Raw genomic sequence first — 12,269 nt, 5'->3', positions numbered from 1 at the left:
TTCTTCCTTTTGCTTCCTATACATTGTGGTTGTTTGTGTGTATAGGCCAATCAGTCACAACACTAACGGGTGCAGAATAACAATAATTATCTTGTTGCAATAGCACCTGTCAAGGAGTCGGATATATTAGATTAGAAAGTGAGGGATGTGTTGGAAGCAGGAGAAATCAGCTAGCTTAAGAACAGGGGTGTCAAACATGCGGCCTGTGGGCCAAAACTGGCCCTCCAGAGGGTCCAATCCGGCCCACAGGACAACTTTGTAAAGTGTAAAAATTACAGAGAAGACATTAACTGCAGATTGTAAATTCGGAAAACTATAAATTTAAAATAATTTCTGGACCATGACAAGTTGTTTTGATCATAAAAATACTAGATTGTTCATTGTTTTTTGTTGTTTTGTCATTTTTATAATTTTTTTGTCTGATTTTTGTGTTTTTTTTGTTTTGTCATTTTGTGTTTTCTTGTTGTCTCACTTTTTTGTCTTATTTTTGTCATTTTGTGTTGTTTTATTCGCTGTTTTGTGTGTCGTTTGTCTCGCTTATGTTGTCCATTTTTTGCTTTGAAATTTTTTTGTCTAATTTTGTGTCTTTTTGTGTTGTTTTGTGTCATTTGTCTCATTTAGCCATTTTCTCTCATTTTTGTAATATTTTGCCTTTTTTTGTCTGACTTTTGTCATTTTCATCAAAAAGTAGAACACTATATCATTCAGTTCCAGGTATCTGTGACTAAATGTTTTGTTAATTTGTAGACACTCTATTATCTAGAAGTTGTAATGTGTACATCATAAACTGAGGCACAATATTGTTGAAATTTCACATATTTTTCTTCAGAAATTTCAGGTTGTTCATGATGTTTTGTACAAAGATAGTTCATTAAATGTGAACATCTTCAGAACTTACATTTTTGCACTAAAACAAGGGGAAATTAGGAGTTGTGGTTATTTATAGGTTACTATGCTGTGATTTTACTGGTCCGGCCCACCTAAGATCTAATTGGGCTGAATGTGGAACCTGAACTAGAATGAGTTTCACATCTCTGGTCTAAGTATCCGAGCAATAAGGGCCAAACTGTGATGGTCAGATTCCCAGTAGGAGATGGTGTGTTCCCAGTAAGCAGTGGTTCATGGCAAAAGGGAACCGACATCAGGATCACGTGCCCACTAAGGCTCACTGATGGACTTGGGGACACCAGGTGGTCCAGTAGACCAATATAATGTGGCACAAATTACTGAAAACTTTGATGCTGGCTGTGATAGAAGGGTGTGCAATGTTCCGTCTTTTAGCAAAGTCTCCAAAAGCACCCAAGTTTTTCAAGTATAATTAAAGTTAAAATATTCCCTTGTTTGCCCGAAACTAGAAAATTGTCAGTTAGCGATTAGGACGGCAAAGTAATTGCTAGAATGTGGCCTGTTGAGTGTGAAAAAAAAACACAATTATGAACTGTAGAGAAATGGATTTGAGGGTAAACATAAGTAAACTCTGGTACAAAATATGAAGCAGACACCGTTGCACTGTTCGAAGGGACACAGCCTCTTTAATAGCATTTGGAGTGAAAAAATTACACTTAAGTTATTAAAATCAAGTTTCTGTTTATAACTGTAGCACAAGAAAATAACATGCATTCCATGAAAAACATTTAATTCTTCAGATCTAGAAACCAATTAACCAGTTTTGCTTTCATCAATTTCAACTGAAACAGATTTTTAACACTTGGAAACAGTATGGTGGCTGGATGAAAACAAACAAACAAAAAAGAAACTAAAATAAAAATCATCTCAAAAAAAAATTATACTTTAAAATATCTATACACACAAATCCAGACAACCCTTTGAAACACAAACTTTACAGGAAAATGTTTTGATCCCTTACTACAGTGCTGATCAAAGTTTAGTAATGACAGATTCCCAGCATTCTGATAGAAAACAAAATGAACAGGTTCATAGAAAAGAATGTGTGATCGCCACCCACTTCATCCATTTGTTATAATAAAAGCTCTCAATCTCTGTTTTCTTATGTTTCCTCTGCAAAAGAAAGAGAACAACAGTTTGCTTGGAATGACTATATTTACCATGACTTTTTTGTTTTTCTTTTAAAGTAAACACAGATTATAAAGGACTACAACAGCTAGTCTACACAAAGCAAACAGACCTCTGATAGTTCAAGACAAAAGGTCATTGGAGTAAACTCTGCTCGATGGTCATCTCAAATTTGCCATGTTATGAAGTGGACTTGAATACTGGCTGTGCTCTTTAAAAGACACAGTATGTTTTGACTAATTCTCAACATAATGGCGCAAAAAAAAAAATTCTGAGCTAAAGCAACTTCATTAACATTGAAATAGCGCCCCTCTAAAATGGTGTTAAAAATTTGAGGTGGCCAGCAACACAGTATCCCGTTTGTTAAATCCTACAAAGGCGCAACAAGAGAAAGAGGCAATTTTAGGGGAAGCCGCAGACTACAGGCTAAAGGAGACTAAATTAGTTGGGATTAGTGACACTCTCCTTGAATTATGCATTCAGTTATCCAGTGGGTGGCTTAAGAGAATCAGGATTCCATTAGTAGCCAGTTCAAGGCAAACAAATCAAAAATCATTTGTGTTGAGCGCAATTATTTAAAGAGATTCATTCATAGGTGTTTTTTGCGGCCCGTTAAGAATGCATATTCAAGTGAAATGTGACCAACTCCTCCCAAGTGTCCATCTAGAGCAGACTGGGACACTAAGTCAGAGCAGCAGCACATTTTACTACAAATGATTCAACTTGAAATCAGCTGCGTTTCCATCAGATTTCAACTTTCATCTATTCACATTCTACTGACTTTCAATATAGAACTTGTTACAAATAAGTAGGAACGAAATATTAATCAAAGGTTGGCAGACTTGGGAGACAGAAATGTATGGAATCACCATTATTGAAAGAAAAAAAAATCACACATTTTACTGCAAATTTCTCTGAGTGAGGTTCCTTCTTGGTGACTTTATACTTACCCAATCAGGTTAAAAAGGCAAAAGGCAGCACTGAGTCTCAACTACCACTGAATAATTGCAGAACCAATCATCAAAAAAAAAAAAAAATCCTTAATAGACGAAGGCAATATCCCCAGCCTAATTTGATCTGTGCTACTTGTATCCTCATCCAACACTGTGAACCCTGGATCAAAACTTGTTTTTTTCATGTTATGTTTCCATGTGACTGTCCAGCTTTACAAAAAAGAAAATAAATCTCTAACCCTCGTCACTCCCCCACTAGCTGTGACCGATAAATCTTAGATGAGAAAGATAGGAAGGGTAAGTGGGAGTTTTTAACTAGCAAAAGTTTTCCCTGTGTCTTCCTTGCCTTTGTATGTCCTCTTCCCGTGTGTGAAGGGTAGGTATCTGTACTTGACCATATGCTGGAGAAGAAGAAGAAAAAAGAGGAGAATCAGCAATTAGCAAAAGGAATTTGCAACAACTTAATCAATCAATCAATCAATCAAGATTTATTTATAGAGCACTTTACAACACTCAAAGGTGACCAAAGTGCTTTCCAGTTAAAATCAAACAATAAAATTAGAATAAAAGCAAATTAAAAGAAAGCAACAATAGAACACATGTCAACAAATAAAATCAAAATAAAATAAGATAAAATAAAACAAAATGTCCCCGCATTACTGAGTATTAAAAGCCAGTCTGAAAAGATATGTTTTGAGCCGGGCTTTGAAGAGGCCAAAGTCAGTGATGGTGCACATGTCAGGGCTTAATAATGTAATGTAATAGTTGTAAAGGATCATGAGCAATAGTGATAATGGGATATGTGTAGCAGTGTTAAAGGGATATGTATGGGGTAATTATGTGTAATGTAGACAGGGATATGTGCAATAGTGATTAAGAGAAATGTGCAATGTGCATTAATGACAATGGGAAATGCACAATACAATTCTATGTAATGCAGCAGTGCCAGCATATATCTGTTAATATATATTTTTACCTTAATCTGCCGCTTCATGGTGATGCAAAAGAGCATGATGAAGTACATTACAAGTATGGGCCAGAACACTGGCACGTTGAAGGCTTCAAAAAATGTGCAAATCATGGCGATGACGATGCCTTTTGTTGCTGAGTGCCTGACAAGAAAAGGAACATGACCTCAGTTAAAACGGTGGAACTACATTTGTGACAGTGAGAAGGCAGAATTCATCAACATTCTCGACTAATATTTAACTGAACATGTCACATACAGGACTGTGCAATTCAGCAGCACAATGACAATCTGAAACTTCGATTCAGAGTCACAAAGAAAAACCTTTAAGCAACAACAATGGATCTACTGTACGGCCCCCTTAGAAATACATTCAGACCAGTGAGAATTACAAGTGAAGATATCAACTAAATTGTTTTTAAGTTTGAATTATGTTTTTGCTGCTATTGTTAAAGGACTAGTCAAAATTCTAATTCTAGACGTCCCCACTGCAGCCTTGATGAGTCAAAACTCCAGTTTCCGAACTACAATTGAATTTCCAGTAGTAATAATTTAGTTTGTGATATCCAAAAAGATTATATATTTTAAAAGTACAAAATTAAAGATGTCTACTAAATGATAAAATGGTGAAATGAGACATGGGATGTTGTTTTAATGTCTCACCTTACTCTAGATAGCTTATACTGGTATTTATTGAATTAACTGTTATTTAAATTGAAAATTTAGATATCTAAAATATAAATGGAACAGATATTGATTTGAAAACTATTAAAGTTTAAAAGGCTTGCCATATACAGAGGCAGAAATAGAAAGCATCCACACACATCAATATATTAGACAAACAAAGAGAGACATTTTATCTGGTAATTTCTTAATGTAATTCAGTCTAACTCTAAGGGTTTATCAGGAATTTAGTTCACAGGGAGGAAACAGGTTGACGTCTTCCTCAATAATGGATCTAATGTGGGCTGAACGCTTATGAGAAACTACCTGCAGAATATCTTGATAATCGGTATGCATACCTACCTGGGAGTACCGATGCAGTTGTAAAGGAAAGTAACCATAAATACTACTTTCTTTTTTTTTTTTTTAACTGTTTACAGCCTATGTCTACACACTAAAGGATATTTAATTTTGGGATCAATGTAGGGAGAATAAAATGAGGATCCAAAGAGCTCTGGCTTCCCATAATATATTATTGTGTTCTAATTAAATCCATTTTCATATATTTGATTAACTCAGCAGATCTCCAGACAGCTACTGACTACAGGAACAATTTGGTGCTATTCTAGTTATCTCATCATTTTAAAAACAACCTGCTCATTTATGCTTTCAAGTTAAAAAAACAAAACAAAAAAGGCTTTGAAAGTGCAGCAATAAAAGAAAGAGGAACCACAGATTATCTTTTCATACATCAGGTAGCTCTATGAATAGTCAAAAACTACTTTCCTCTTCCAGTTTAGTACAAGACGACACAGAACTTTCATAAATACGTGACAGACAAGGCCTTATTTCAACTATATAAACAGTAAACCTCAGGACTAAAGCACTGATGATAACTTAGGAGCATCATGAATATGACTTTTATGTAACTGCTTGAGGATAGTTGTCTACTGCTGTGAAAGGTTGCCAAGCCATGCTTACAAAAAGTGTCATAAAAAGTTTTTATATTTATTGTATTTTTGAAATTTGTGACAAGACCTTTGGATGACCCAACATCTTTAGTTTACACTGAAATGCTACTTTCTTTTCCAAATGAGCTCTGCATGACTTGAGCCACAAAGGTCCTTCCAAAGAACAGAATTTGCAATTACTCTGTGAATGATGGTGAGAGATGGCAAGACCACGAGCTAGACTCTCACCAGAATTTGAATTCAGGCAACCTCCTGATGAAAGGGCGGAACTCCTCGTTCTGCTTGGTTGGAAGGGATGGGCCCTCATCTGCAGGGGAGGAAGGTTACAGAGTGATGCAGTGGCTTTCACATTAAGTAACAACTTAAAGCAAAAACAGATTTGAGTCACATGGATGAAGACCTACTTCATGAAATGTTTTGGAATAAACTGCTAATCAGTTAGTTCCACTGAAACACGATAACATGTCATTCTCATGGGAGTTCAGGCCTGATGTTGTGCTCTATTCTGTGACTTGTTCGGATGCATCCATCTCAATGTTGAGTTACACAATTTAAACAAAGCACGGGAATTTAAACTCCATCCTCAGTATATGAATGTACAATAGTGTTCTACAATTTTGATAAATTGCTATAATCAGAAAGCTTTTTTATACTAAATACCTCAATATGCACCTGTGTTATGTATAAGAAAGCATTTTCAGCAATATATAAATATAACTGCAACTAGTCAAAGCCTAAATGAACAGGAAGGCAGATAACTGAAGTACACAACATGGTCACATTACAAAAAAAAAAAATTGTTCAACTTGCCTTCATCAAGCAGTGAGGGATCCACTTTTGGCGATAGAAAAGCAATGAACAGGTTGAGATGGTAGATTCCCAAAGCATATGTTACTATATACCAACCCTGAAAGGCAGCAAAGAAAAAATCACCACATTAAAAATGGTTTCTGGAGAGCCAATTGATATGACAGTGCTCCCTTGTTAGTAAAAAGCGCATAGAGCAATGAGCAGAAACACGTTTATAGCTTCAGATCGGGTGATTAGACACATTTAAGAACAACAGATATGACACAAATGACAGAAGAGTCACATAAGAAACGAGTTATCTGACCACCTCAAGCAAGGAGCATCACCCCCTTCAAAACAACAACAACGAAAACAAAGATGTACAGTCATTGTTCTCTTGGAGTGTTTCCCCCCCCAAGGCACTCTTTCACCTTGGATGAAAATCAGCAAAATCCATAAACATTGATCCAAAATAATACAATCCAGCGCAACAGCACCAACTACTAATCAGTAAAGGTGACAAACATCTCCAACTCTGTTTTTAAAAAGTAGGCATTTAAAATTTCACAAATGTAGCATTTATTACAGGACAAATGGATTATTTCAGCAATATAAAACTAATGTTACTTATATTTACTGACTTCCCTGAGCAAATGATATCATAAATCTGAAAAATAAACAGCAGAAAACAGTTACCTGTAGTATGTACACTCTGATCATGTAGACAGCAGTAAGTAGTAGAGTGGCTGCCCATCGCACTGCATAGAACGGTGTTGACTTGTCTAGCCATGACTGATAGACCTGTTACAAAAATCACATAAAACAAACATCACAATCTGTGGCAGAAAATATAACAAGTGAGACACAATCTTAGACAAACATTGCAGAGATTCTGAAGCACACCGAGTTTGTTTCACTTTCAATTCGTGTTTAACATTACTTCCACTAGGGTGAAAATAAAAATGACATTAAGAAATTAGTTTTAATCCCAAATTACATAAATGATATGTGTGTGAACCGTGTAATAAACACATTACCTGTCCGATCCCTGTGAAAAAGGCAGCAACTACAGATGGTTTCCCATGGATTGACTCCCCAACACTGTCCCCTTCTGACATTCTGCCGGTGAAGATAAGACAAAAGAAAGAAAGAAATGCAATTACTAGTATAAGCACCAGTTATTTGGAGCAGCAACAAATAAAAACTAGCTTTGGTCTGTGTATGTACTCTTTCAGCTGTGGTGGTGCTAATCCAGATTGTTTGGAAATATCTGTATCCATCAGCTACAAAAATGATATCAGTATAGTTAGATAACTGTAAAAGGGTTTACGGCCTTGCTAAGAGAGTATAGCAGTGCTTTTCTTGACATTAACATATCTGATTGCTATTTTTGTGACTTAAGTCCAACCATAGGTCCCACATGAGTCCATTTTTACTCAGAAATCCAAAGCCTATGAGGAGGATCATGAACCTTCTAGATATTGTTAGCTGGGTGCCAAGCTAAATCCACTGTAGCTTAAGGTCATGTTTTAGATAGTTAATTACCAACCGTGTCGGGCTGCTATAGGGATTACTAGACGTTTAATGATTCATTTTTACGTGATGTTAGCTTAAAAGGGCAGCAGCGCGTACACTTGTACGTGTTGGTGGCTAGCCTAACATTAGCTACGTAACTAGCTAAAAGGCTTAGGCATTCAGGAAGGCATCTAAAACGTCATACTTTTAAAAAATAGGTTCGCTGAAAAACTATGACATGTTTACGATCCAAAGAAACACTTCGATAACTGTTACTAGCGTTTAGTCAGTGATTTTATTTTAAATTCATAGCGTTAGCTTCCAAATTAGCCATGGAAATAGCTAACTAGCTATCCAAAAGTACATTACCCTTTGGCCCAAATTGCTGCTTGTATGGGTCATGTAGTTTCAGCAAAGCTTCAGTTAACGCCTACCGGCGCTCAAATGAATTTGTGTAACTACATTTCCCACAACTCCACTTTATCCTACATTAACCCCCTACAAAAGAAATAGTAGTTCAGTCGCCTGCGTCTTCGAGTTTCTAGCATTGTCTATGGGGGCACATTTGAACTACAAATACCGTGTACGACTCTGACGAGCTGACAACTCACTTCCGGTGATACGGTTCTACGTTGCCAACTACTCCACAGCTAGCAAGCTAGCACAGTAAGAAATTTAACTATTATCTAGTAACCGTGTCCGTATTCACTGTGTAACGCAATCGTTTGCTGAATTGTTCCGTAAATTAATACCCTGTGTGTGTCTCTCGGCTGTGGTTGAGATTACGGTGAAAATACTTAATGACAGCCGTTTCTTACCTGACGCCGCGGCTGTGTCACTACCCGGTTCTATCTAGCTAGCTAAACTAGCCACCTCTCGTGAAAACTGCTGTGTACACGTCAGTACTTCCGTGTGGATTCGAACACGCAGCAGGCAGGTTAGTCGAGCCCCGAACATTTCTCTACCGCAGTCCATGTGCAGCACTGACACATTACAACAGTTCAGCCCCACTCAGATAATAGATGCAACATACATCCCAATACATATTAAATTATACGGTGGTTTATGAGTCATTCCGGAATTGGACGACATTTTGCGTCTCGCCCATCAAATTTAAAATAATCCATGTACAAAATACTAAAACATGTAGTTGTGCAAGTTTATTTGTTCTGAGACCAAATCTTAAAAAAAAAAAACTAGGAGAAAAGAATGTTAGACAATGTTTTTCTGAAATACCAAATAAGTCTAGAGTTCCTCCTAAAATGCCATTCTTCTCTTGTCCCACTCCCTTGATGACCAAACTGAATCTCAAATAAAACAGTTAAAATTAAATTGAACATCTCTCTTATAATCGTGGGATTTTTTTAATCAACATAATATTTTAAATAAAAATTACCATGCATGTAACGTGTGCCCCACAACATAGCCTGTTGATGTTTTTGTCGTTTTGTGTCTCATTTTTGTCCTTTTGTCTCATTTTTGTCATTTTGTGTTATGTTTTTGTCATTTTATGTCTTTTTTTGTTGTTTTGTGTCTTGTTTTTGTCATTTTGTGTCTTGTTTTTGTCATTTTGTGTCTCATTTTTCTCATTTTGTGTCTCATTCTTGTCATTTTGTGTCTCGTTTTTTCATTTTGTCTCATTTTTGTTGTTTTATGTCTCACTTTCGTAATTTTATGTCTTGTCTGTTGTTTTGTATCTCGATTTTGTCGATTTGTCTCGTTTGTGTCATTTTTGTCTTGTTTTTGTTGCTCTGTGTCTTGTTTTTGTCTTCAACATCATCAGTTTTTCTAAAGAATGTGTAGACCAAAGCTATGTCCTCTCTTCTATTTTCCATCTTTTCATCCCATTGTCAGCCTTGATTGAATGTCTCTCTCTACTTCATATTATCAGGATCAGACTAATTCTTTGGACTGTTTTCCATCAGTCAGTTTGTCCTCTTGGTCAGCAGTAACAGCAGCTAAATATGTAGCTTCTACTAGAAGCTGAGAAAAAGATCACATTAGCATGGATTAGCAACCCTGTTACTGTGATTAGAGTAGGGTTAGCAAACAACACATAAACCACGAGATAAAAATGCTACCATTGATGTGTAAGCTGAGCCAATCAAGGCTTTGATAGTTTATTACCTATTATTGATGAATGTGTAGCAGGAAACTGTAAAAGAGAAGGTTTGTTTTTCAAAAGTTTTGAAGCCCAATGTCCTCCAGTCTTGGAATGACCTTTGATAATTCACTTAAATGTGAATTCAAATGCAACTCTGACCACTAAATGGAAAACCATTTCTCTATTTTGATAATGACAGACACAAGCAAAGCGAGCACTTTAATCCATTTAATCCATGATTTTAACAAAAACACGGAACTTAACAACCATATGAACTAATTAACATACCACTGATGAACAGCAATACATAGGTGCACATCTTAATAATTTTTACAAAACCGATAACAAAAAATCTTACAGAATATTAAAGCACAATTTCTATTTACATTGTGATAATGTATAATACTGATAATCCTAAATGATTTCACTATTAAAGCATTAAAGTGCTCTTTCTCTATGACTGGTTGGTGGGTAAGAGGGTCTTAGAAAACATGTCAGATTTTTCTCATGGTACAAAGTCAAGTACTTACTACAAACAAACCTGACAAGAAATTGCACCACGATTTATCATGTTGGATGGCAAGCTAGACGTAAAAATGGAATGTTGCTATTTAATATCTACAAACAAGTGCTATGAAGATATTGTACACAGTCAGCTATAATCAATCTATGAGGCCCTTGCCCTGCAAGGTTTTTCAAAATACACAGAGGACAAAAATACTACTGTCTTTTCTCGTGTTTAGATAAACAGGGATAGTTCTTAATTTATTATTTACAAATCTAATTAAATCCCTGCTTTGGAGATATAATACTGTTTGTGACATTTAGTTTTTCAACTGTTTTGTAGTTTGTTACTCTACAAACATGAACACCATTACTTCTTACGACATGAAAAGTAGAAGCAATTCCTAATTTTTGAAAATTCTTGTTGTTTACACTGTTAATGCCAAAGCACATGAAACAATTCTTTACAATGCAAACTAAAGGTCATCACAAATATTATAGCCATTATAAACTACGTGACTGTGTTCCCATACCTACCGAGTCTGATTCACTATTCAGTTCTATGCATTTTGTTAAACCAGATGATACATCATTTTGATTCTAATTGCTAATTTTGAACCACATCTATTTTAAAACATTTAAAAGATACAGTATATACATTTGTACAAGTTTAAGAAAACTGAAACAAAAATAAATAAGTCAGCTGAGAACTCTTTTTTTAGTATCCAAACACAAAAGTGAAACCTGCAAGCTGCTGGTGATGATACGTCTGTTTTTACATCTTTATGTAAATGAATGCTGTAAAAGAAAAATGTGTCACGTATTAGTGCACAGCGCACACAAACAACATTTCTCTGCACGTATCAAAAAGTACAGTCCAGACCACAGGTGTTAAGCATTGCCATGACGATGCTACTGTCACAGTCCCATTTTTGTGTCATCTCCTGTTCAATCTGGCTCAAGCACAAAATACGGACAGCACAGGAAAGTGTGTCAACACATGGAAAATGACCCCTATTTAAAATGCAAATTGATTCTCTGCAAAAGCACTGAGTGGAATAAAACATTACCACCGAAAAGCACATTTAAAGACCCTATCCACGTGGTTTTACTCTGTAATTGGCTGATGCTGACAAGAATATGAGGACAGCAGTTCCAGGATCCGTTTCGGTTTCAGTGAACATCACTTTCCATGAATTCCTCCTTGATGGAGTGCTTGCTACGTGACACTTTGCAGTCTGGCATGTCGAAACCAAAGTCAGACCACTCATCGGCAGCTGTCGCCATCCCTGACGCCCCGACAACGCCAGACCTGTTGGGGATAGTGATAGTGTGGCGGACACGAAAGTGCACGGCCTCCATGACGCGCTGGCGTTGCAGTTCTCCGCCTGCAGCTCCGATGGCCGCCATGGCAGAGGCCGCCATGTTGCTGCTGGAGCGGAGAAGCTGCTGGCCGTGGTAGTCGTGGTGATGAGCAGAGGCGGGCAGCTGGAGCTGAGCGCCTTGTTTCAGGTCCTGCAGACCTCGCCAGATGATGAGGCGGGATTGTTCCGGTATCTTTAGTGCACCTAAATCCTGGTGAAGGCAAACAGATGTTATAGGAGGGTAAAAATGTAACAGAAAAATAATACAATGAGTGTACATCCTGATGTGTAGATACAAAATCTCTGAAAGGTATCTTTAATAAGACTGAATAAATAAGACTTTCTATAAAATGTTCTCTAATTTGACCATATGCTTTTAAAAATATTGACCAGGGACCAGTGAAA

At 36.6% G+C, this 12,269-nt stretch overlaps 2 protein-coding genes across 7 annotated transcripts in view; both read right to left on the bottom strand.

The window, feature by feature from the left end:
- Nucleotides 1–1,504: 1,504 nt before the first annotated feature.
- Nucleotides 1,505–8,784, bottom strand: rer1 (retention in endoplasmic reticulum sorting receptor 1). Of its 2 annotated transcripts, XM_023270855.3 has the most exons (8): nt 8,711–8,784; nt 7,415–7,496; nt 7,074–7,178; nt 6,399–6,495; nt 5,817–5,895; nt 3,964–4,099; nt 3,334–3,388; nt 1,505–2,019 (listed from the first exon to the last, which is right to left on the bottom strand). In XM_023270855.3, the coding sequence occupies exons 2-8, from the start codon at nt 7,493–7,495 to the stop codon at nt 2,009–2,011; spliced, it is 564 nt and encodes a 187-aa protein (XP_023126623.1). In that variant the 5' UTR covers nt 7,496; nt 8,711–8,784; the 3' UTR covers nt 1,505–2,008. The 2 variants fall into 2 exon arrangements, with proteins under 2 accessions (XP_023126623.1, XP_023126621.1); XM_023270853.3 differs by having other exon boundaries at nt 1,505–3,388.
- A 1,427-nt stretch (nt 8,785–10,211) lies between these two features.
- tp73 (tumor protein p73) overlaps nt 10,212–12,269 on the bottom strand; it is a 30,772-nt gene continuing 28,714 nt past the window's right edge. For all 5 annotated transcript variants that reach the window (XM_035948453.2, XM_023270883.3, XM_035948454.2 and 2 more), the window contains one exon: nt 10,212–12,075. In XM_035948453.2, coding sequence (XP_035804346.1) covers nt 11,674–12,075 — 402 coding nt within the window. In that variant the 3' untranslated portion in view covers nt 10,212–11,673. The remainder of the gene's footprint in view (nt 12,076–12,269) is intronic.

Source organism: Amphiprion ocellaris, chromosome 8 (assembly GCF_022539595.1).
Source record: "Amphiprion ocellaris isolate individual 3 ecotype Okinawa chromosome 8, ASM2253959v1, whole genome shotgun sequence".
NCBI lineage: Eukaryota > Metazoa > Chordata > Actinopteri > Pomacentridae > Amphiprion > Amphiprion ocellaris.
This window is presented reverse-complemented; position numbering and strand designations above follow the sequence as displayed.

Coding starts and splice junctions, on each gene's coding strand:
- rer1 (XM_023270853.3), bottom strand. CDS start 7,495: ATGTCAGAAGGGGACAGTGTTGGGGAGTCAATCCATGGGAAACCATCT. Junction 6,496..7,073: donor TCAGAGTGTACATACTACAG/GTAACTGTTTTC, acceptor GCTGCCTTTCAG/GGTTGGTATATAGTAACATA. Junction 5,896..6,398: donor TCCCTCACTGCTTGATGAAG/GCAAGTTGAACA, acceptor CCTCCCCTGCAG/ATGAGGGCCCATCCCTTCCA.